This window comes from Athalia rosae, chromosome 3 (genome assembly GCF_917208135.1).
Source record: "Athalia rosae chromosome 3, iyAthRosa1.1, whole genome shotgun sequence".
Classification (NCBI taxonomy): Eukaryota; Metazoa; Arthropoda; class Insecta; order Hymenoptera; family Athaliidae; genus Athalia; species Athalia rosae.
In genome coordinates, this window is record NC_064028.1 from 20,890,836 (window position 1) to 20,915,022 (window position 24,187).

The following is a 24,187-nucleotide window of genomic DNA, read 5'->3' on the forward strand; positions in this document are numbered from 1 at the left end:
CTATTGTACCCGAGCAGGTAATGGCAGAGCTGCTTTCGCACGGCAGCGAAAAACTCAGGGTGTATAATATTATAATGTACGTACGTATAACGCGCATCCCGATAAAAGTTACAAGCGAAATGACGAGGGGAAATTGGAGAACTGGAGAATTTTGTTTTGTTTTTTTTTGTTTTTCTAACGGGTTTTGGCGGGTGTGAGGTATTTCTTTTTTTTGTTGTTTTTCTCAAATCTTGTATTTCGCGTATCCGTTTACATTGGGACGGGTCAATGTTTCCGAGTCGGGTAACCGCGTTAACTCGTGAGCCAAACTATCTCACCTCTTTCCATTTTAATGCTCCAGCTTCCTCTCATAAAGCGCCCTGGATGCACGCGTATACCCGACTCAACCGCTGAACATCATCAGGATACGTTTTCACGTATATTCACACGGATATCACCGTATTCAGGTAAAGGGTGAGGTGAATATATACATATATATATATTTCGGTGTTTTCGCACCGTGTGTATAAAGCCGTTACCGCGTTACCTCAACTTCTGTTTCTGATGCCGCCGCTGCAACTTTACATTTAATTACCTTTCGCACGAATTCCTCCTATCCTCCGTTGCACGCGCATTTCGTACAAAGTTATTCGCTATCCGACCGAAAACGGGCAACGTTTACTCCCGACGTATTCCAGCGACCCATCTACCATTCGACTCGAATTCGGCTCATCATCTTTTCGAAGTATCGAAAAGGAGACACCGTTGAACGTACTTTGGAAAAAATCAAAAAATATACGATAAACGTGCCCGCACACGCGATCACAAGTTTCGAGGAGAGGGACGAACTGCACCGTGTGTACGGCGCGATTGAATAGAATTGAATAAATAAAATTTGAGGACGCGAAACGTATACGCGACGATTGAACGTGGCAAATAATTTAACGAGGACTGTATAATATATTGGGTAAATTGGATAAAGCGAGTGGCACAGGAGTTGAGTTTCCTATCTAATCTGGTGTAGATACCGTACATAGAGAGAACCGTAGCGGGTATCTGGTAGCGAATCCGATGAATATTCAGTATACCGCACGAATGTGCTGCACGTCGCATAGGCATCCAGATGGATCCAGAAATCCGCCTATCCTCCGGTAGTTATAGCGTTGATATACAGTCACGTATACCCGCTGAACGTATACACATCTTTGGACCGAAGAGACTTCGACTCTACGTCGAGAAGAGGGATGGATGGATGGTTTTCGCCGGCTAAGAGAGACCGCGAGACCGAGGATCCCCCCCCCCCCCCCCCCTGTCTCTTCCTCGTCGCGGTTTGCCCAGGGCTTCGTACCGACGCCTTGAGAGACACACCCCTCCCGCCCGTGGGAGGGAGGGGGGAGGGAGGGAGAGCGAAACGCCGCGAGAAAAGCTCGCTCCCCACCGAGGGGAAAACCAGCCAAGGAACCGGAAACTGGGAAACCGGGATACCGGGATACCGGGAAACCCCATGCCGGACCGCTTTGATCCACGAAAACGGATTAACAGACTGATAGGCAACGATAGTTCCATTGTCACGTTTAGGACACGAGGGTTGATTCAGTTATGGAATGTCCGTCCCCCGTACCCCTGCGACCGACATGTTTCTCTATGACGTGCTTCCCGAGCGTTGCTTTTCAAATACTGCATAACTCACTCTACCTTCTCCTAGGCGAAGAGCTCCGGTCTCGGAATACCGAAATCCGTGCTCCCCGGAAACGAGTTTTTTTTTTCTTCGTCATTTTTTACGGGGCTCTTGAAAAACTTCGTCGATACACCTACTTATCGTTTAGGACTGGTCGAACCAGTGATTGCCTATTTACAAACGTGAAAAAAAAAACGAAAAAAGCTGATTGCTTTTGATCCGGAGCGAAATAAAGAGGATACCGCCACTCGCTGCATTTGGGGGGAGGGGGAGGGGGGTGTATACGTTTCACTCGAAGCGGAGTTGGGTAAAGTAGAGGAGGCGGAGGCGGAGAAGGTAGAGTAGAGGGGTGTGTAACGGGTGTTGAGGAACGAAAGCTGTTTAGCATCAATTCCCTTGGCACACGTTGCCGCCGCTCAACTCTCCGACCTACAACGGTACAACCGGGGGGGGGGGGGGGGGGGGCGGTGGGGGGCAGAGGAGAAACGCCGCGCGACGTCGTTCTTAACCAAGTTTTGCGAGTGTTTCAGCGTTAAAACCGTAAGCTATAGCGTTGAAGGTATAACGACGGGGGGTTGGGTGAACATTTAAAGGGAAGGTGACGAGAGGTGCAGACCTTAATATTTTGAGCACCTACAGACACAAGAGACGGACAGGCGGCAGACAGACACCTACCCCCTGAGATTAATCCTGTCACCTGCAGCACGAAATTCAACACGAGTGCTCCGACGACGTACGATATCCCCTCGGTCCTACGTCACACCGCGTTACGTTACACTGTACACCCTGCGAACGATGCCGACTGTATTCGGTTTTTCGCCCCCCCCCCCCCCCCCCCCCCCCCAAAAAAAAATCGCAGGAATAATTACAGGGAAAAACTACAGCCTCCGATTTTCATCGATTCAAGGGTGGAGAATTTTTCATCCCCAAGTATATCAATTATGCAATTCGAATCGCTCGTTCGTCGCAACCTTCATCCGTCTGTGACTTGGGAAATCTGCATTTTTTATAATCGATATCGTCCGAATAAAAATCCATAAAACTTCGGTGCCGCTCCACCGTAATCCGTCAATATAATTTGATGCACACCTCGCCGTTTACGGATTAATTTTTCACGTTAGGATAATCTACGTAGGGTATCGCGATATCCTGTAAATATCCCACGACCGCGGTAGATCGTAGCTACATCGCCGTGTAACCATTTTTCATTTCGAAAACGAACGGGAACCGTTTCGCCCTTCGTTGGCGAAAAAAATCCTCGCGCGTTTCCAAAATATCGCGGTATGTTTGATTGAAGAAAAAAAAAAAAAAAAAAAAACACATATCGTTGACCCAATTTCCAAAATAAATAGGCGAGTATCGAAAGAATTTGGGAACGACGAGTGCGAAAAAAGGAAAACGGGGGGGGGGGGGGCGAAAAAAAAAAAAGAAGAAGAGAAGAAAAATTAAATGAAGTATCGCGGTCAAAGAGTCGCAAATGGAGGTAGGTACTGTGCTCACGGAGGCAAAGAGAGAATGACGCGACAAACATGAGGTCTCTCCACGGTTCAACTAAAATTGGATCCGACAGCCCCGAATGAGAAGGTAACTCCGCTACCGCTGCCCATAAAACGCGACAGCGGACCACCCCACCCCGAGAATACCGGGGGCGTGCGGTACCGTACACCTGCGTGTAAAAATATTTATACACGGCGTTGCGAAATTTTGCTCATTTTTTATTCATCCCCCGCGTCCCCCGGATCGCCCGGTGTCCCCGCGATGTTCGTATTTTTGATCTTCGTTTGCGAAATGTGGACAACAAAAAAAAAAAAAAAACGGTGAGAATCATGTTGATGAAATTGAAGTCGGGCGACGCGCGGCGAATCGGAGCGACGTGAAACGGCGATAGAAAAAAAATTACGAGACCTGCGGTACGTGTCAGAAGGGAATCGCGATGGATTGGAAAATTGTCGTCAGCTGGGCCGGCACCTACGACTCGTCGTTCGTCACTTACAGACCTTTATTTATCGCCAGGTGTACGAGGTAATGAGACGCCGCGACCCAGAAACTCAATAAGACCGTTCTTACCCCCGTCACATTATATTACGGCGTAACAACCCTCCCCTTACCGTACTAAACCGAGTCGATTGATTCCGCCGCGTGTTTAAGGGTTAAAAATACATTACTACGTGGCGTATAAGTTACAGCCGGACACCCTTGCGCGCGTTCAATCGATGCAGGTGCAATAAGCGTTTTCACCGCGTAGAGTCCGACGTCGGTCTAACGACGCTCTGCTTCTTATCACCCCGTCGAAGAATGGGAAGAGAGAGAAAAAAAGGGAAAGAAACTCGCCACGTACACCCGCCACTTGACACGACCCTTTCTCGCCCCACCGGCGCACCGCCGTAATTATTCTATCTTTAACCCTTTAAGTGGACAACGACATGTGCGGCGCAGCTGATACGGTAATTTACCACGTGTGAGAGACGAATGGGGGGTGGGGGGAAGGGGGAAGACGAGAAGAAAAAATAAACACGGGTCTTGCTTTGGCTGCAATTATACAATGATTACGTGTATTTATTTTACGTTTAGATTGTAAAAGGCGCGGTAACGTAAATTACACGAGGAGCGCGGTAGTCGCGGTCTTCTTCTCATCCTTCCGTCGCGTCGTATAAACCTTCGAGGGAGTTGAGAACAACGTGAACTGTTTACGAGTATTACGACGCGACTAGCCCCGAAGAGGTGTATAACCAACGTGACTTTAACCTCGTAATACGTGTGCAGATGTATCCCTCAGGATGAACACGGTGGGGCAAAATAGAGGAAGAGAAAGTCGTCGGCAATTCTTTCGGGGGGGGGGGGGGGGGGGGGGGGGTGAGTAACGCCTAGTGGAAGAAGACGCGCGTTAGATATATTTATCGTTCCCACAACAGATAGGGGGATACGTACGAGTACGTAACTCACCCCCCGTGTACTATAGTCTATGTACAGCACTCGTGCCCTTCGCGGCTGGCAGTGTGTGTGTGTGTGCAGTTATAATCTAGAAACTGTCTGCAACAAAGCGACGCGTTACGCTCATAATATACGTTGCACCTCAAAACACAGGAGCACAACTTCTGCAACCTAATTTACGCCGTATATAATTATACCTAATATACGCCTCCGGCAGACGAAGGGGGGAAGGGGGGGGGGTGATGATTATCGTCGTAACGCGGGCGCGTACAGGTACGCTTACGTATTTTCGAAAAGTAGGTGCGCGTTGTTTCGTAACGGAATAACGAGCGGGGAGGATAAGAAACAAAAAAAATGGTAGGATTTTTTATCGCGTTGCGAGATGCGACGCTGTGTGTACGTTTATTTATTCACGTGTTCGTTCGTTTGTCTTTGGTGAAAAAAAAATTATATTATTCCACCCCCCGTAATAGAGTTGTACGTTTGGAAGGTGGGGGGTGTAACGTACCCGGAGCTACGGCTAATTACGTGGCGTTCGTTCCTGCAGATTAAGTGCTGCTCGGAGGGGGGGGGGGTGGGTGATTTATCTTTGAAATACACATAATGGCCCCGTAGAACAAACGAGCATACGTGCATTATATCTAGAGCTGATATTTACAGCTATACTCGCGCTTTAATTACTCCTGGGCTTCGTAAGTTTTAATCGGCCCGGTACTCCAGATTCGGAATTCGGTTTGACGACGCGATTTTTCGAAGTTGAAATTTCGGGGGTCGGTCATTGTTGTTTTTTTTTTTGCTCCGGTTTTTTTTTTTGAGATCGGAATTTCCGAAGATCGGAACCCACGGCCGTTCGGAACTATTAGAGGTAGTTTCGTGTACAGGTAGATAACAACGGCCGAACACGTATTAAGTCGTGCTATAACAAGCGGCAGTTTACGCTCGTTACTTCCGCTCATAATGACCCATCATCCCCTAAATCCTAACCGCGGTATACGTGTATATATATATATATATATACGGTCGCGTGTACCTAGATAGCTATTTTCTACGGTATGTACACATTGCAGTTCTGCCGGATGTTCGAATTAACTAAAACATATAGGCGAAATCGCAGAATAGAATATGGCGGCTGGGCGGTGTTCGCGGGGGAGGGGGCGGCATCCGCCGGTATAGTTCGGTAGATGTACGGGACACATAAAACATGTATGCGCTCGGGTGTACGGGCACATATGTAAACCGAGCGTAACAAGCCGTATAACGTAATAGACTCACCCCGTGCAACAAATGTTGTAAGTCGTAGTGGGTAACGGTGGGTGGAGGAGAGCGCGCCGGTGTAGTAACTTCCTCGTGTAATTGCGTCGGTCCTTCATTCGCCGCTGTCCTCTTCGTCATCCTTCTCCTCTCTACCTCCGGCACTTCGATCTTCCGGATGCACGGCGGCGGTGGTTCGCCTCCACGTGTAAATTAGCCGCACCGCAGGCCAGGAAAAATTTTTAACACTTTACGTACGTACCTGTAGTAGACCGATTCGGGGAGAGGAACTTGTTTCCGCAGCGGCTCACAGCGGTAGACTGATTTCTAATTCCCGTCCGACAACAACGTCTTGCGACAACAGAGTCGTTGTTTACATCGTTGACCTCGACCGGAGCGTCTAAACGAAGGCGACGCGCACGTCGTCGTCGTCGGTCGTTCGTAATAATCGTTGGTCGGTTGTAATTTTTGAATTCGTTCGAACCGGAGAGTTTGAAATAGCGGTTACGTACAACCGAACAGGGTGTTAAATATCGCAGACACGTGTGTGGGGGAGCGTGGCTTTGCATACCCGTGTACAGAAATCGAGTTTTTCTTCTCGTAACAAAGTTTCGAGTTTCACACGTGGAGTAAAACCGACGACGAAACTTCAACTTTTCAAGGGAGTGTGGAACCTACTTCACCACTTCCCAAGTGAAAAAGTAAAAAAAAGAAAAATTCTTTTCTACACGGCGTACGTACGTTCGCACGAATGAATTCGAAGCACTCTCTCTCTCTCCCTCTCTCTTTCTCTCTTTATCCACAATGTCGTACACTCGAAACTCTCGATGTGCATATGACTGAAAATATATTTTTAATTCACCGCCTCGGACTTGTGGAAAAAAGAAAAAAAGCAAGGAAAAAATTCAAACTCGTAACACGTTCTCGTCACACCGTTCGGGAAAAGCAAATTTCGTTGAGAATAGGCAATCGCGAGAATCTGTTAAATAAATTTTTTCCAAAATTTTATCCACGCGACGTATATGCCGATGATACGGTAGACGTATATTCGTGTGATTTTTGTAGAGTCTAGAGGGGAAAGGGGGTGGGTCCTCGCGGGGATTTCGGAGGGACGGAGATAGGAAGGTGGAAGGTCGGGATAAAGCGACGACAAGGAGGACGACTATGAGGACGAAAAGGGTGGTGGTGTTCGGGGAGAGTAGCGGCCGTTTAGGGCGCCATTTGCCCGATCATTTTCAGCTCGAAAAGCACTTTGCTGAAAACGTGACGAATGCAGATTTCCTCACGGTGGGTTTTAACGCGAAATAACGCTAGGAGCCGTAGGATAATATAAACGTCTGGCGGGGTATATGACCGAACGTAATTGCAAAATCTGCCGTTATAAAAGTTGACGTTTTCCTTCCACGTAGCCGCGATATACGCCGCTCTGTATTATTACTCCGACTCCGGCGTTCGCGAGCTGATTTTAAAGATAGCGCCGCGTCTGAGTCGGGGGGTACAAATTGCTCGGATACGAGACGCTGTCTCCCTCAAAAAGCTCGTGGAACAACTCGAATCGAATAACAGAAATTACACGGCCGTGGTACGAGGTACGTACGTAAGGAGCACTCCGCACAGGTTCGCGGGGGTCGTACGATAATCTCCCGCAAAATAATGTAGTAAAATTTCATGCAAACGCTGTAATAATATCGCGCAACGTATAACCGTATCGCGTAAGCGAACCGCGCGACCAGGACGTCAGTTTTCTTTGATTGTTCTCCTGTGCATCGAGGAGAAAAATGAAAAACAAGGATTCGCAATACGCTACGTAGCGGTGGGCTCGCGCCAATGAGAAAAAGAATAATATCCGGGATACGTACGCGCGTCTAAAAGCTCGCAGTTTCAGTTTTATTCGTGCCCACGCCTTCGACGATCGCATGCGATGATGGAGATTGGGCCAATAATCGTAATCGCGATCTCGCGAAACGATGATCAGAGCTCAACGTGTATATATGTGATATACACGCGGACGTGTATTTGCGGTCAATATTCAGTAGCACGTTCGCGTGCTTTATAAGAACGAACGTGCCTAATCCCCTAATCGTTTTCTATACTTATGTAGGCCAGTATCTAGGTCGCCTGTGGACTGCACTCTAAGTGATACCTGCTGATGGAATTAATTAACTGTAACAATAGTTACACGGAAAACTGTCTGGAACTTTTTTCCCCTTCGATTTTCTCTTCTCCGTACGTTCTCCGAGGACTATAATAGCCTGACCAAGAACATGATTTGGAGGGTGCGCAAAATAATTAATCAATTTATACAATATATAATATATATATATATATATATATATATACGTACGACTCAAAATTCGTTATTTATGTATTTATATATAATAATACGTGATTGTATAATAATAATAATAATAATAATAATAATCTATGTCTATACGCGTCATTTTATTTATTTACAATATATAATATTTCACCTCATTTATTTAATTATTCATTTATTTATTTATTTATTTATCAATCTTATTTTTTTTTTTTTGTACAAAAATTTCTGTATCGTGTGTTATTTTAGTTTGATATTATATACATAAACTTATCTTATATTATATTATAGGTATGTATAATTCACAACATATGTGTTGGTACATAAACGGTGAACAAGGTTTTCAGACTTCGAGGAACGGGATTAAAAGTCTTTTTCAATTATTACATTGGATCTATATATATATATTTTTTTCTTTCTATTTGCTTTCTCTTTCAACAGAATTCTAAAATCGTGATGAAAAATTTCTAATCTATACGAATGAAAATTTGATTCTGGCAGTACGATCGATAAAGGCAATTTTTTCCCCTCTTCTGCGTTTCGCGTTACACTAATATGAATTAATTTTGATCGAAAGAAAGAAAAAAAAAACGACACCACCCAATTGTTTTCTCTTTTTCTTTCAATATAATCAACGCTATTCATCAATCGAAAAATTGACTGGAGTTGTTTATTTATCTGTTCCCGTTCCTGAAAATTTTTTCATCGCCCTTCTCTAAAAACTATCGCGTTTCTTTAATTAATCAAACAACATTCGCTTATCTTCTCCCTCTTCACTTGTCATTTTATTTATCCATTTACGTTATTATTATAATTTAATTATTTTATTTTTCATTCGATTTTTGTAATCGTGTAATATTCATATAGTGTGACAAAGTTCTGTACAGTATAATATAGTATCGATGAAAAACGATGAAAAAAGAGAGCAAAAAAAAAAAAAATTAGTTCATCGATTATGCGATTAACGCGTTATGAATATATAACGATGATATCGTGAATGAATTTGAAAAATTATCCGTAATATTTTTAACACATACATCGTACATAGTGATATTCTCTTTCCTTCTGTTTTTTTCCTCCCATTTCCTCATACTTTTCAAACTTTAACACAGTGTATATCAATTAAAATCTTACTTATCTAACAAGTCTCTCGTTTTGTTGTTTCTTCCTTTTTTTTTTCGTCTTTAATCATCTTCATTTTCGTTTTATATTTCTGCTCACGTGACGAAAATTACGCAATATTACGCAAATGAAGAAGAGGAAAAAAAAATCCAAACATCAAACGAGAAAATTAAGTCTACGCCACCGTTATAAAATACACAACGTATGCCCGTACGTACAGGTATATCGTTAGTTCTGATCTCTGTCGGTGGAAACGTAGTACGTGCAGTTTATGCATGATAATTCATAGATACGAACGTATTTAACGAGTAAGCGATACTTTTGTGTGTGTTTACCGATAAAAACATATGTACGTACGTGTGTACGTATGTACCAGGAGGTTGCCTTGTATAATCTATTTTGAAAAGTTTATATACAGCTTTCCTGTATCCTATTCGATCGGGTTACCACTTCCGGTTGATGAAACTTGGCGTGGGCGGATATAGAGGAGGATACCGGCCGCTGAGGGGACATGACTGCAGCCGAGCTCATGCCCTTGTTCGCTCTCTGCAGACTGTAGTATACCTGAGGCAAGACAAATCCAACGACCATCCCCCTCCTTATAAACACTTCCGGTATACGCAAGCCCCGGGAAAAGAGGGAGCGGGGAAATAGGGGGTGGTAAGAGAAACTATGCCCCGATAACTTTGTACAAACTACCCTGCACCCCAACCCCTTCGATCTCTACAATGCTTCGCCAACTTCTCTGCAGTGGTGCTGCACTTGTAAAGTTCACGCGCTTTGAATTCACTGACCATATAAACTTGGCAACTCCTCGACGAGCTTTAATTCCATATCCACGGACTACGGACACCCCGAAACCCACTTCCAAATCCTCGATAATCGCGTACAGAGAAGCCCGAGGAGCCGGCGTAGCTCTCGAATTTTTTCTCAACTATTAGTGATATCGATCATTTTTTTTTTTTTTTGTTTTTTTTTTTTATCACCGACGCGGAGCGATCGCGATACAGCGAGGAGACGAGGAACGAAAATGTAAGGAGATGAGATAAAACTGGATTACACACTCACATTCTGATTGTTCCGCTGATTGTAGGCGTCCATGGCCATCTGTTTGAAGTCCGCCATGGTCGGAGCTTGCGAGTAGGTGTTCTGATGAAGTGTGTGATTTTGAATGAAGTTCGTCTCGACATCCTGGAGCCTCAGATCGGGTTGGAGATCGAGTTTCTGTTGGACGATCGGCTTCACCTCCGAATTCGGCGTTATCGATAGTTCGCCGAGCCTAAGATCCTTTCTTCTCCGTTGCGGCGGGGTTTTGTATATCGGCGTGTAGGTCAGCGGTCTCCTCTCTGAACGAAATGACGAAAAACCACGAGAAAAAAAAAAAATAAATAAATAAACAAACAAACAAACGGAATGCAATAAAATCGACCAAGAGCAATGCTCACCGTATTCGTTGGGGATTATGTCCGGGTCCATGTCGTCCACCGCCTGTTTGGTCTGCGAGTGGATCGGTGTGGTCACTCCGGGATGAGGTGGTTCTCTGGCGATCGGCGCGTGCTTCGGACTCTGACCTCTGCCGTTCGAATGTTTTTTGTAAAGTGCCGCCAAAATTCCGGCGACAGCGAGAGCCAAGAGCGTGGCCGTAGCCGCGAGTCCCAAAAGTACGGGGCTCAGAATCGAGGCGTCGGCGTTTCCTGTGCGTACGAAAGGACGGGAGAAAAAAAAAAAAAAAAGAAAAGAAAAAAAGAACAGTTGTAGGTACGAATGAATGAGTTTTGATTTCGCGCGGAGCACATTTTTCTCTCTTTCTCTTTTTATTTTTTTGTGCCTTTCTTGTTGACATTTTTGACGTGAATAATAACGCGGGGGCTGGTGCAGTTTCACGTCCGAGTCCGGTGCAGCGTTGTAAATTGGAGAATTTAGTGGTATTTGAAGCCAGTGATTTTGACCGCGGTCATCGGTTATCCGGACCACGTACAGGTAACTCTGAATAATTAAATTTAATACCGGACGAGAACAAACTGAGCGAAAATTTCTACCCATGGATTTAGGGGTTGCTATAGCCTACCGGGCTATAGGTACGCTGCAACTAGCTGTTTGACGGACGTTATAAAAATAACAACATAGATCTACGGCTTCCTACCGCAAAGTTGTTTTTTTTTTTTTCAATTTCATCATCATTTCATCCCTAGTTTTTTTATTACCGTGGTTTTCGGTACTCCCAAAAAAAAGAAGGAAATATTCAACAAACGAAAGAAAAAATTCGCAACGCTCCTACGCGGTGCCGTGTGAAATGATATTGCACACGGTACCAAGGTGAGTACTATCGAAAGCACATTATCAAACCGGGGGAGTGTGGAAATCCTGGCGCGGGTTCTCGCGAGATTTATTCAAGGAAAGAACCCCAGTCCGGGTAATTGAATGGGTAAGGACACAGGTCACAATTGGTGCGGTGCTTTCCTTCCTTTGTAATGACACATTTCAAACGTTGGCGGAGGTAGGCGGAGGTGGAGAAGTAGGAACCCTGCGAAATCCCGAATCCCGTAGGACGTCGTCGTCGGGAGGGGGGAGTATAGCGAGCTCGAGACGCGCCCGGTTACCCTCCTCACATTAAAATGAGGAATACCATTACCCGAGGCGGCGCGTGCGAAAGTTACGAGTTAATTCCCGCCTCGAATTTAACAGAATAAATTTAAAACGCGGGCCCGTTCCCCCGCCGCCCTCGCCATTTTTCTTCCCTCTCTCTTACTTGTTCACGGCAGAGTTGCTTTGCAGGGGGAAAGATAGCTCTACGGCGGCTTGTCTCTTACCTTGTCTCTGTTTCTTTGTGTACCATACCGAAAGTTTTACGGGGGGTGGGGGGAAAAACCTGGTCGGAACGAAATACTCAGCTCTCGCCCATTATTTGCGCCGCATAAAAATGTAACGAGCTATTATCGTGCTCTACGGTAGGCCTGATGTCGCGGAAATCAAGGCGCTTTCAACCTCGCCCCCTCCCCTCCATCCCCTCCGCCCCCTCCGTCCCACCCCCACACCCCCGAAAATCCGCCGGCACGTCTCGTCTTTTTAGCCCTCGTCGAACCGTCGGAGACGCCGTGGTGGGTTTCGAGATAAGGAGTACGGAGGAGAGGGAGAAGAAAAAGAATAATAACGTAGGGAAAAAATGAGAGCGAGAAGGACGGTGGGGTAGGGATGAAATTTTTCCGTCTTACTCACGCGTTGTAATACGAATATATATATGTATAAAGCTGTTGCAAGATGCTTTGATGTTTTATTGTTCCCAAAGGAATTTCATTTAAACACCATCGCGCATGGGTACATACCGAGGATACGTACGTAGGTACGTACACACTTGTACAACGTAGAGGATATCCCGCGAAAGCTGGTGCGCTAGCTGGCACAACTGGCAAACGCTGGGACAAAAGCATCGAGAGATAAAACTCTTTTTCTCCTCGAACTTTTGCCCCGGCTGCTGCAAAGGGAAAGCGAGCGAAGAAGAAAATAAGAGAAAAGAAGGTAAGAAAAGTAGAAGGAGGAGAGATATAAGTATACACCGTAAACGTACGCGAAAACTGTGCGTATATATATATATATATATATATACATATATTTCTCCGACGAATTTAATCCGGCTGTACATGATGAACGATGAAGGGCAATTTTTGGTCTCGCTTATATTCCCTTTTATTGTACACGAACGGGGATTGCGTAGCGGTGAGTGTCGGGAGGGGGGGGGCGAGGGGGTAGGGGGGTGGTAGTGGCGGCGGTGGTGAGAAATGAGGGGGAGAGTAGAGATGGATACAATTACGTTTAATTGGCACGGTAATTAGGCGGTGCGCGTTGTTGGAACTCCATATCATGAGATTTGAACGAAAGTAAAAGGGAGCCGCACACGCAAGCGCGTCGTGTAAGTTTTAACAAAACGCAGAACGGAGAACACCCAACCCAACCACCCGCCCTCGGACTTTTTTATTACGTAATTTACCGCGGCGTTGAAAATTCATCCGTATATATATGTATATATATGTATACGAAGAAAGAGAACGAAAGGAAAAGTACTCAACGCTGCCATTCTCCGCCTGATGACCTCACAATATTCTAATATAATTCTACGCGTGATTTGACTCCCATGTATTCACTAACTGAGTGGATTACACGAACGCGTTACTACCTTTTTTTTTTTTCTTCTTCTTCTCTCTAAACGAACAGCTATGTTATTAATAACTCGTTAATCACCCCGCTTTTGAAAGAAACGAAACATATATATATATCGCGAACGTGTAATTTTTACCCCACATATGTGACCCGCTCGTTTATTTTATTTCTATTTCTACCTGTCTTCGCACGCGTTTGTATAAACATTCCGCGGAATACCTGCATTGTACACGTATACCCCACTTCAATTAAACTAAAATATGTACACAGCGGGGTGGCGCGAGGGGGATGTTTCTACTGTACGTAAAATGTGATCGAAAAAAAGAACCTTGCCGAGGCAATTAACCTGAGTGCCAAGATTCGGCTTCGTTGTGCATATAATTTCACACGGCGACGATTTCGTGCGACGATTTAACGGTTATTTTTTATTCAGTTTTTTTTCTATTTTTTTTTATTTTTTTCATTTTTCCCCCTCTCTCTGTTCCTTTACACTCGGTTCGCTCTCCTTGAAAACTCGCTCGTCACAGCGACGATACTTCGCGCCATTGGTTTCCTCGTTGCAGCGTATGATAATTGAAAGAAATAAACGGTACGTAGGAGTGTGCGTCATCTAGGACGTGTAACGTAAAGGATCGTCGAAGCAGAGATTTTATAAAGTCGAGACGCTGGCGTATCAAGGGCGGGAAAACGAGGGCGCCATAGATATCGGAGAAATATTAATTTCCGACACATTACTTCCGCGTGAAAGTGATATTTAATTAACCGGCTCTCGGAGTTTGACAATTAATTGTAGCGCGCGCGTTCGTTCGTTCGTTTGTTCGTCTCATTATATTCGATATATTTTTGAATCGGAAAGACAGAGGAGAGAGGAATAATGAGAGAGGGAATCGACGTCGCGTATCGCGATTCAGTGGGGGGATGGATGTATTTTTGGTCGTTACCCTCTCAACGGAGAGCAACTTAGTCAGCTGCTACATCCGGTTACGACAGACGTTATCGTCGTACAGATGATTTCAGCAGTTGGGCAAATAGTTCGAACTTGCGAATGTGTCAATATTGCAATTAGTCGGTTAACCGCGAGTCGAAGCTGACTAGGAGTTTACCGTTACGAGGATAGGGAAGGGCGAAGTTCTCGGGTCCGCGGGTCGATGGCATAAAGGACCCGCGAACTCGGCGCATCGATTCTACAATACCGTTGCACATCACCCGATCCTGCAGCATCAGCGGCACGATTACCTACCGAAACAAATTACCACCGTCAATCAGCGGTGGACTTTTCTCTATTTCCCCTTTTTTTTGCTACGTAACGTTACTCGCCGCACGTATCCGTGAGCCAGCGATTTATCGAATTTCGCGAGTTTTGTTGTTCGTCCGGGCTTCGGCTACCAGGTTTCGCGAGAAAATAAAAGCGAAGCTCTTTCCTCGGTGAAATAAAGCCACGAAAAGGCCCCCCATCCCCCGCCGATCTCCACGCACCTCCGGTCGGTTCGTAGATTAATTGGTTAATTGCCGCGTACTGATACGAATCGGAAAACCGGATGGATATAATTTACCATATACAATCAGAGCCGACCGCGGAAGAACTACGCGCGGTAATAATTAATAGTGTTGACTGCGAGTCTGCGTAATGGACTCCGCAGCGGCGGAAGCGGTAGAGCCGGGTCACCCCTAACTCGAAACTGTATAATGGAAAGTCATTGGTAACATACGGCTGCGGGGGGTCAACACCGTGTCAAGTTAATTCAGTTTACCCTCGATTTTCCGAGAGTCACGTGACGCGCGCACGCTCTACGCTGGAAATCACCACCACCACCACTGCCGCCTGCACCACCGCCGCCGCCCACTGCCCACGTCAAACTCTAATTCGTTTGGCTCGTCAAATTTACTTTTACTCCGTTTGAAAGGAGAGGAGGAATCGAATAAAAATAAATAACGCGTACCGCGTCAGGTGATAAAACTCACCGGTCGTGTACATCGCTACTCCCTTCAGAGTAACGGGTTCCAGTATCGTCGGTTCGCTTCTACCCTTTCCGTTAATTGCGTATAAAAAAAGTCTGTAACTGCGTCCGGGCGTCAGACCGGCCACCTCGAATTCCGGTCCATTTGATCCCGCGGCAACGGTTTTGTTGTTCAAAATTAACCCGTCGTCCTCGTCGCCAACGATGTCCAGATGATAGCTCTGGATCGGCAGACCTCCGTCGTAACCCTCCGAGCATTTCACCGCCAGTCCGGAGGCGGACTTGGAACTGAGGTCCTCGAACTCGAGCGGTGCTGACAATTCCGTAGCCGTGCAATTGTGAAGCGGGTAAGGACGTCCGGCTGCTATGACCTTCGGCGACGAATAAGAAAAAAAAAAAAAAAAAAAAAACAGAAAAAACAGAAAAGAGAAACAACGTTTTTTTTTTTTTTAAGGGAATTTTGTCAACGCGTGAGAGGTTTCCACTTTGCATACCTGGAAGAGGCAGGGAGTCCGCTGTCTTCCCACTTGGTTGCTGGCCCAGCAGGCCACGGTTCCGTAGTCCATCTCGGTCGCCGGCGTGTAGTTCAGACGCGAACCGTGGAATCTTTGATATTCCCTCAAACTTTCAGCTATGGAAGGCGTACCCGGTGATTGTACGTTCGGATAACGCGACTGAGCGACTTCCACCAGTTCGCCGGAGTTGTTGAACGTCCAATGAAATGTAAGAGGGGGTGGACGGCTCTCGACGGCGCATACCAGGGACACCGTTTCCTGTTTTAAAGCACCCACGACCACCTCCGATTTGCCCTCTTTGCATACCGGTGTGACTGGGAGAGGAAAAAAAATTTTTTTTCCGAAAAGAAAAAGGAAAAAAAAAAAATAACAATATCCGATCAGTCCTTTTTCTCTCTCCTTCGGCGGCGACGTTGGCAAAGGGTAGGAAAAAAATCGAGGGATGCGCAACGTTAAATTTTACACGCGCGTTTCTCGAATTATTCAAATTCCCGACACCCCTTGCCTAGGCGCGCCTGATGTACGCTATGAAATGTGCCCGGTGATCTTTGCCTCGAAAACGCGCCCCCGTCTATTTCCGCGTATCCTCTCGATCCGCGCTGCAGCGGGAGCGAGTTCGAAGGCGCGGTGGTACCCCTAACCGTACAAATAAGAGAGGAACAATAAACGCGAAAGGGGAATAGGTAGTCGAACGTAAAGTAAAAAGGAAAATGTATGAATACATTTTCCTTTCCAAGAAAAGTGAGATGCGATTATGGCAGTGACGTCTCTCGGGATACGAGGTACGGCGCACCCGTACCGTACACCGCACACGTATTTACTATCTCCTCTCCTCTTTATTACCCCGATGCAAAATCTATGGAACAAAAAGGGTCACCGAGTACCTAACCGGTGACGAGAAAGAGGCTTACTTTTTTTTTTTTTTTTCTTTCTCTACCCTTTTTCCCTTTTTTTTTCATCCGGAGCTCGGCAGCTGTTACATAAATTCAGTCAGTAATGCGAAGTGCATCGAAGTGATATCCGCGCATTGGTAGAAGAGCTTTTTCCGTTCCGTTTGTCTTTTTGCTGCTTATTTTTTTCCATTTTTTTTCTTTCATTTTCGTAACGAAGCGTTTTACGTTGACTAACGGAGAGCGGAGGCTTTTCTCAGGGCATTAAATTGCGTGGGGCTTGGTTATCAAACGCAACGACGTGAATGCGGAAATCTACGGTATACGCAGCGGGGAGGGGGAGGGGGCAACTGCTCGATGCAAGTTAATGGGAATATTTCAATTACCGTTTGCACATTCGATCAGCTAATAAAGAGGCAGCCAACTTTGAAAATCCGGTGAGCGTGTATAATCCAGAAACATGTGTACGCACAAATACTAATTTTGGAATAGCTAATTTCCGGGTGCGAATAGCGAATAGCAAATCGTTAGCGGAATTCCATTAGGTAGAAAGCTTTCGCTGCCTGCAGGCTGACTGTTGGTCTCCACTTTACATAAAATTTATTTGTACTCCGGCTCCGTACCGCAGCGACTCGCGCCCCGTGTATCGCCGCGCGTTCCGAAGCCGCACGAAAAAAAGAACGAAACAAAAAGACAAAAAAAAGAAGCAGCGGAACGTGAAATAATCTCTGGAAGATAATGAAAAAAAAAAAAGAAAAAAAAACCAAGAAAAAACGAGAGAGCGGAGAGCGAAAAAACGAAGGAATAAACGGAAAGCTCGATATAAAAAGTGGGAAAAGTTTTGATTCGATGAAATTTCCAACCGCCGTAAACCCGCGTCACGGGTCTTCTTCGTTCGCTCGCGGTCGCGCTGACCGACCCTGGAGAGGGTATAATGAATATTCAGAGAAGTGGCGCACGCTTTACATACGCTGAATATGCAGTCGCGGACCTTCCTTCCCTCTTAGGTCATTTACAAGATGCAGATACACCCGGGGGGATAGGTATGCAGTGGCTGCTCCTGCCACATCGCGAGACCCACGCGAAGCGAAACGCGACAAAATCCCTCAGTTGCAAACCGAAACCCCTAAAGTGCGCGTCTCTGACGTGTACACCGTATACGTATACGTGTACGTGTATGTATGTATCGCCGCTAAGTTACCGGGCGCGGCGACGTACTGAATAAAATTATTATCATAACTGCAATTTTATTACACTCACACATTATCTGAAGCGGTACCGAATTGCTGGCGGTTTTCCCCTCGCTGTTGGCCGCGAGGCAGGTGTACTCGCCGGCCGAGCTCCTCGTCAGTCCTTGAAGGACGAGGGAGTAGTCGCTGAGGACGATTCCACCCGTCGCGTTGTTCTTCATTTCCTTGCCCTGGGGATCGAGAGAGAAGAAGCATGAGGAGATTAGGGGCGGGGGGGGGTGGCGAGGTATACCGAGGGTAATGGGAACTTTGTCGATGACCGGGGTTCCCCGTTACTCACGTCCTTGAACCAGGAGAGCTTGTACTCCTTTGGATTAGCTCTGACTTTGCATTCGAAGTAAACGTCGTCGCCCTCCTTTATGTCGTCGGGATTCAAAGTCGATCCCATACGCAGCGTAACAACGGGTTGATATTGAACGTCGAGACGCCACTTGTCCTCCTTTATACTTTCTGCGATAGCTGGATTCTCCGCTCTGCACGTGAGATATTTACCATCGTCGTCTATCGTCGGCACGTAACTCAGAATACTCAGGCTTTGATTGTTTTCGGGCGAATACTGAAACGAACGAGAAATAAAAAAAAATAAAGAAGTGCAACGATAACTGTTCATTTTACTCTTCCCGATTCGCAAAGCTGTCGCAGACTCCCTCCGTCCTCTGTAATCTGTATCTCGCGTTTTCCATACTTGCAAATCTGTCTGAAATTAACCCCCAACAAAACCAACGAAAAGATCGCGGGGGGGGGGGGGAGGTTGGCGGGGATTAATAATCCTTCGATATTAAGAATTCAGTGCCCCGGAGCACACCAGCTTTTTCTTTGATTAGAATTTCTTCTGTAACCCGCGCCGTTGTTATCTCTCCGTTAATAATTCACCTCCGACTGTTTTTCCTCACTGCTGCCGCCGTTGCCTCGGTTGACGTTTTCTTTTTTTCCTGCTCTTCGCTCCCTGGTTCTACAAATATTTTCCTTTTTCTTTATTTCCTACCTTGCAGTTATTCGAAGAAAAGCTTCGCGAATAGCGTTCGATTTTATCGGGAGTCTATTTCGCAACGGCATCGCCGGCGTAGCAACGTTCCGGGCACGGGGATTCCTTCTCAATGGTCAGAATTGTCCCGTTCCGATGAGTGGGAAGGCCTGAACGCAATTTTGTAAAAGATTCAAGCTCCCGGGAACATCGGCTACCATGAAACTGAACTGTTATCGTTTTCTACCATCTTCTCAAAAGAGGTGAAATTAAATAGATAAACTTCTACGGTGTGTGTATTCACCTACCTCGGCGTGATAAGGACATGGGAAAAACAAATTTCTGAACAAATACGAATTCGGTTTTGAACAGAAAACGTATGGATGCGGCAGCGATCGTCCAGTTTGCGAGATGAGTTCGAAACAGTGAATTATTGAACTTACATTATATTTGGCTGTTGAACGAAGGTGATTAAATAAAGGGAATTTTGGGGTCGAAAATAAAATATTTTTCTTATATCCTATTCTTATCGATTTTGATCCCAGAAATCTCAATTCGCAAGCTAAATTGATGTATCTTTGAAATTGATTGAGTGATAGCCAGTTTTTCACTTTTTGGAGCAAAAAAATGGAGATATCTCGATGGGAAAAATTCGTAGCTCAATTTGACCGACGGATTCGTGTTCCTGAGGTCAAAATACATAAGAAAAGTGCCATACGATCAATTTTGAAAAATTAAAATTTTTGCCCAAAATTTAAAAAAATCGTAAGGGGTACCCCTTGGATTTTTGTCGATTTTGGCTCAAAAAAAAATATTTTATTTTACATGCTTTTCTGAAGAATTTTGACCTCAGGAATCCGAATCTGGAAGTAAAATTGATCTATCTTTAAAATTATCCGAGTTATCGCGAATTTTTCGCTTTTTGGGGCAGAAAAATCCAGATATTTCGAAAAAAAAAAAATCGTAGCTCAATTTTGACAACGGATTCGTGTTTCTGAGGTCGAAATACACGAGAAAAGTGCCATACGATCAATTTTAAAAAATAAAAATTTTTGCCCAAAATTTGAAAATTTTCCAAGGGGTACCCCTTGACGTTTTTTCAATTTTGGGGTAAAAAATCGATATTTTTTTTCTCAGGATTTCCTATGCTTTTCTTCTATATTTTGATCCCAGGAATCCGAATTCACAAGCTAAATCGATCTATCTATAAAATTGATCGAGTTATCGCTGATACGCAATGTCAGTTTCGATGAAAACGAATAGGGGTGAAAAATTTTTTACTCACGTTTTTCGCTTTTTTCATCTGTCTGTTGGCGATCCACCATGAAATAACAGCTTTCGGTCTCGATCCGGAACTCATGCATTCAACGTCATATTTTTTGTCGGCCGATAACCTGGGCTCCTTCGTCAAAATCTGGACGACCAGTGGCTTGACTGTAACAGATTTCGACAAGTTTCGGGGAAGATCTTCATTCGACCGCGGAGCGGGCGATAATTGTAAACGCCAAGTTTTAAAATACTCGTAATCATTAACTTCGCGGCGTTAAAACACGCCATTCAATTACCGCAGCCGGTATACACGAGTCTAGGAATTATTACCACGCGATCGCCAAAGGGTTTAATTGTCATTAGTGTAAGACTCTCGAAAACAGCCGTCTGTAACTAAAAGCATGTTTAAGAAGCGGAGGGACGTTGAGAGTCGAATAATTGTTCTCCTCAACCGACGTGGAATCGCACTACAAACGAAATAATTAACAGCAGTTAAACTATCGGGATTATGAGGGGAGAAAATGTAATCGCAAGAGAAAAATGTGTCTCGTCTCGAGGCCGCTGCCCCGAGGATATTTTCGCGAAATTGAGCGAAGCGAAAAAAGGATAAGGAACGGGAATTTCTCACATTTTTCAAGCATACGTGGCGCCGGTAATTTTCAACCCTCGATCCGCGAGACGATCATGTCGTACGTGTGTTCGTTGGTTTGTTCTTGGTTTTTTTCCTTCACGCGATTCTTGACCGGCTCGCCCTTACGTGCGGTGGTCAGTCATAGTCGGTGGAGGGGTGTTAGATTCCGAGTGGCAGATATGAGCAACGCCTCTCGGGCAAGACGGATCAGTGGATCGCGTGGATCGCGTGTCTCTAGAGGGGTAAGTAAGGCGAGCGTTCAATTCCGTGCTTTTCCCACCCCTATTTTCAAAGGGGATCAACTCGGATCAAAAAGGGTAAAGAGGGCGGGGGTCGCGCAGGCTGCGAAGGGGAGAAAGTTTGAGGGAATGTTGGAGAGAGAGAGAGAGAGAGAGGGAGAAACTATTTAAATCGACGATAAGACTAATGCAAACACGAGTAAAACCATTACAGCCCGACTGGTTCACCGTATTATTCAAGAGTTGTAGATTTCGCGAGATATTCACGTAATGAAAAAAGGGGGGGGGAAGGAAAAATAAAATCGAACGAAGCGAAAGAATACGAAAAAACGAGGGGCGCTCTCCCCCCCCCCCCCTGCATCTTATTTCCTCAGCCTGAAAGAGAAACGCGCCTCTTTCAAAAAGTTCGGGAGGAATAAATAATTTGCAAATGTAATTACTCGCGTCAGAGACGGCGCGAAAAGCACACCGCGAGACGGAGGTGAGAATATCTCGCCGCGTGTCGCACGACGAACGACCTCCTTTTCGTAAAATCTCCGAGGATATCTTCTCTCTACGGATTAATTGGGCGTGGCGCGGTTAATTGGACGAATTTTCCCGGTACAATCGAATTACTCGGGACAAACTATCGCCGTACAACAACGACGAACGATAACGCGCTATCGATTCCAGGGGTGAAAATACGAGTGGATAATTAATACTTACGATTCACGTTGAGTATCAGCAGCTTGGATTGGGGCTGTACCAAGTTCGTGTTGCTCGCCTGGCAGATGAGTCTCGCCTTCAGGTGTTGCCTACCGACTTTCGGATAGGACAAATGGTTGACGGTGAGACCGGTGTCGGCGTTGTAATGATACGATTCGTCAATGACCGTATTTTCGAGGAACCAGGTTAATTTCGGCGGAGGTTTTCCACCTCTTGTCTCGCAGATTAAATTCACGTCGTCTCCCTCGTTATAGGGTTCTTCTATGCGCGATATATCCCTCGTAGTTCCATCGAGTATAATTGGCCTCTCCGGAGCGACTGTGTGTGGAGAATGTTCAAATAAACCGGATAATATCTGGAGGAGGCTTAAATATCTTCTGCGAGGGTGGCGCGGTTTCGACCTACGGCGCCCTACCGTTGCCAAAATTTCGATACACCCTCTAGGGAAACACGGGAGGAGCGTAGAAGAGAGGTGGCACGGGTAATCTTGAGAAGGTAATATCGTTCCGAACTGATAATTCAATTAGATTTCTAATTAATTAAAGTTGATCGTGCGTACGTCGCACGGGGAGAAATTGAAAAATCGACGCGGGGTACCGGGGGCAACTACTTTCCGTCGATTTTCATCGCCGGCGCGATGAAAATCGAATCGTAAGAAAAATTAGAAAATATCAATTACCAACCGATTACGGTAAGGTTCATCTTATGGTTCCTCGTCGGTGAATTTTTGAAGTCTACTCTGCATCTGTACACCCCTTCGTCCCTCGTTTCCAGCTTATCGATACTCAGGTGTGCTGGTTTAGTCGCCGTGACAAAAAAAGCTCGCGGACCGAGAGCCACCGGGGACGACCACAGTCTGGCCTCCGAGAACTGCAGCCGATTTCGTACGTCAAAACTGTAAAAATAAATGCAACGAGAAAAATGTCTGGTGGTCAGCTCCTGTGGTTTTTTTTTTTTTTTTTTTTTTTCTCTACTCCCATCCAATCGTCGCACACGGTGTCCCCGAGCTTGCGGGAATTCGCTGACAAAATGCGGGGAAGAGGTAAGAAAGACACTCGTCGTGCACACGTTTATACAACGAGAGCGGTGGTGAAAAGTATGAGGTGAGTTTTACCGGGGGGAGTCATCCCCACGCGCGTGTGTGATTGCATATTAGTCGACATACCAGACGAGTGAACTCTGCCAGCATCAGCTGGTCGGTTCACTCTACAACGACTAAAAGTTAAATTGCGTTTCCAAACTGAAGTGCAAAGAGAGAAAGAGAGAGAGAGTGGAAGAGAGAGAAAGAGAGAGAGAGTGGAAGAGAGAGGAAGGGAGAAAGAGAGGGAGGGAAGCTTCCCATGTTTGCAAATCTCTGCTTCTGACTGTGAGTATTACTACCCGGAAGAATAAAATAAAACTCTAAAAACTAGACGATCCCCGATACACGATTTCTCATTTCGGGATGTACGGAACTCGACGCCGCTTACCTGTGCGCTACGTTCGCATCCCCGACGAGATCGAATTTTTCAGCTGTGTAATAATAATCCGAGGGTATAAAAAAAAAATGACCGCCGATATAGCGGTAAAAATAAGAAACGTTCCCCAAGGTGAATGGAAGGAGTTCGGGATCTCTGAGCGGCCGAGGCTTCTTTTTTGGGGCTAGGAAATGAAGAAGAAAAAAAACGAAAAACGAAAAACGAAAAAAAGATACCCCGAATTGGGACATATTTTATGAGAGGGTTTCGAGTAGCTGCTCTCACCCTTGCGGAAGGTACGGGATTCGTAAATATATGTATATATACATACATATATCCTATATACGAAGTTGTGCACATCGGGGTGCTTGGAACCATAATTTTTTACCCTCCCCCCCCCCTCTACCCACTACCCCTTTTTCTCCCACGCATCCCTTAGCTTTTCGGAATCAAATCTCCGAGGAAGTAAGATCCTCGCCGTAAATCCGTCTCTTTCTTTCTCCCATTTTGGGCCACCCCACCCCACCCCTCGCCTCTCTCTCTCTCTCTACCGTTATTTATTTTATTTATGTGTATACACAGATGTGAGGTGTACGTGGGCGGCTATACGTATGTGCGTTTTTCGTGGGTATTATTTCTTCCCTTGGTGGCCTACCTGTATATCGGCTCTCCGCCGTCTTCTTTGAACCATAATACCATGAAAATAGCGTCATCCGGATCGGTGGGCTGCACGTCGCAAGGTAGCTGTACCTTGTTTCCCGCGACCCCAACGACGTCGATCACAGGAACTGAAATATGACAAACATTCGAGTCATAGAGGGATATATAGAGAGAGAAAAAAAAAGAAAAAAAAAAGAAAAAAGAAAAAAGGAATCG

The 24,187-nt window shown here is 45.6% G+C and overlaps 1 protein-coding gene across 2 annotated transcripts in view; it reads right to left on the reverse strand.

The window, feature by feature from the left end:
- Positions 1–8,254: 8,254 nt before the first annotated feature.
- LOC105689312 (hemicentin-2-like) overlaps positions 8,255–24,187 on the reverse strand; it is a 48,938-nt gene continuing 33,005 nt past the window's right edge. For both annotated transcript variants that reach the window (XM_048651606.1, XM_012406230.3), the window contains exons 2-12: positions 23,967–24,099; positions 22,538–22,749; positions 21,855–22,172; positions 20,296–20,444; positions 18,327–18,602; positions 18,057–18,216; positions 15,886–16,220; positions 15,396–15,762; positions 10,724–10,972; positions 10,347–10,624; positions 8,255–9,842 (exon numbers count right to left, since the gene is read on the reverse strand). In XM_048651606.1, coding sequence (XP_048507563.1) covers positions 9,687–9,842; positions 10,347–10,624; positions 10,724–10,972; positions 15,396–15,762; positions 15,886–16,220; positions 18,057–18,216; positions 18,327–18,602; positions 20,296–20,444; positions 21,855–22,172; positions 22,538–22,749; positions 23,967–24,010 — 2,544 coding nt within the window. In that variant the 5' untranslated portion in view covers positions 24,011–24,099 and the 3' untranslated portion in view covers positions 8,255–9,686. The remainder of the gene's footprint in view (positions 9,843–10,346; positions 10,625–10,723; positions 10,973–15,395; positions 15,763–15,885; positions 16,221–18,056; positions 18,217–18,326; positions 18,603–20,295; positions 20,445–21,854; positions 22,173–22,537; positions 22,750–23,966; positions 24,100–24,187) is intronic.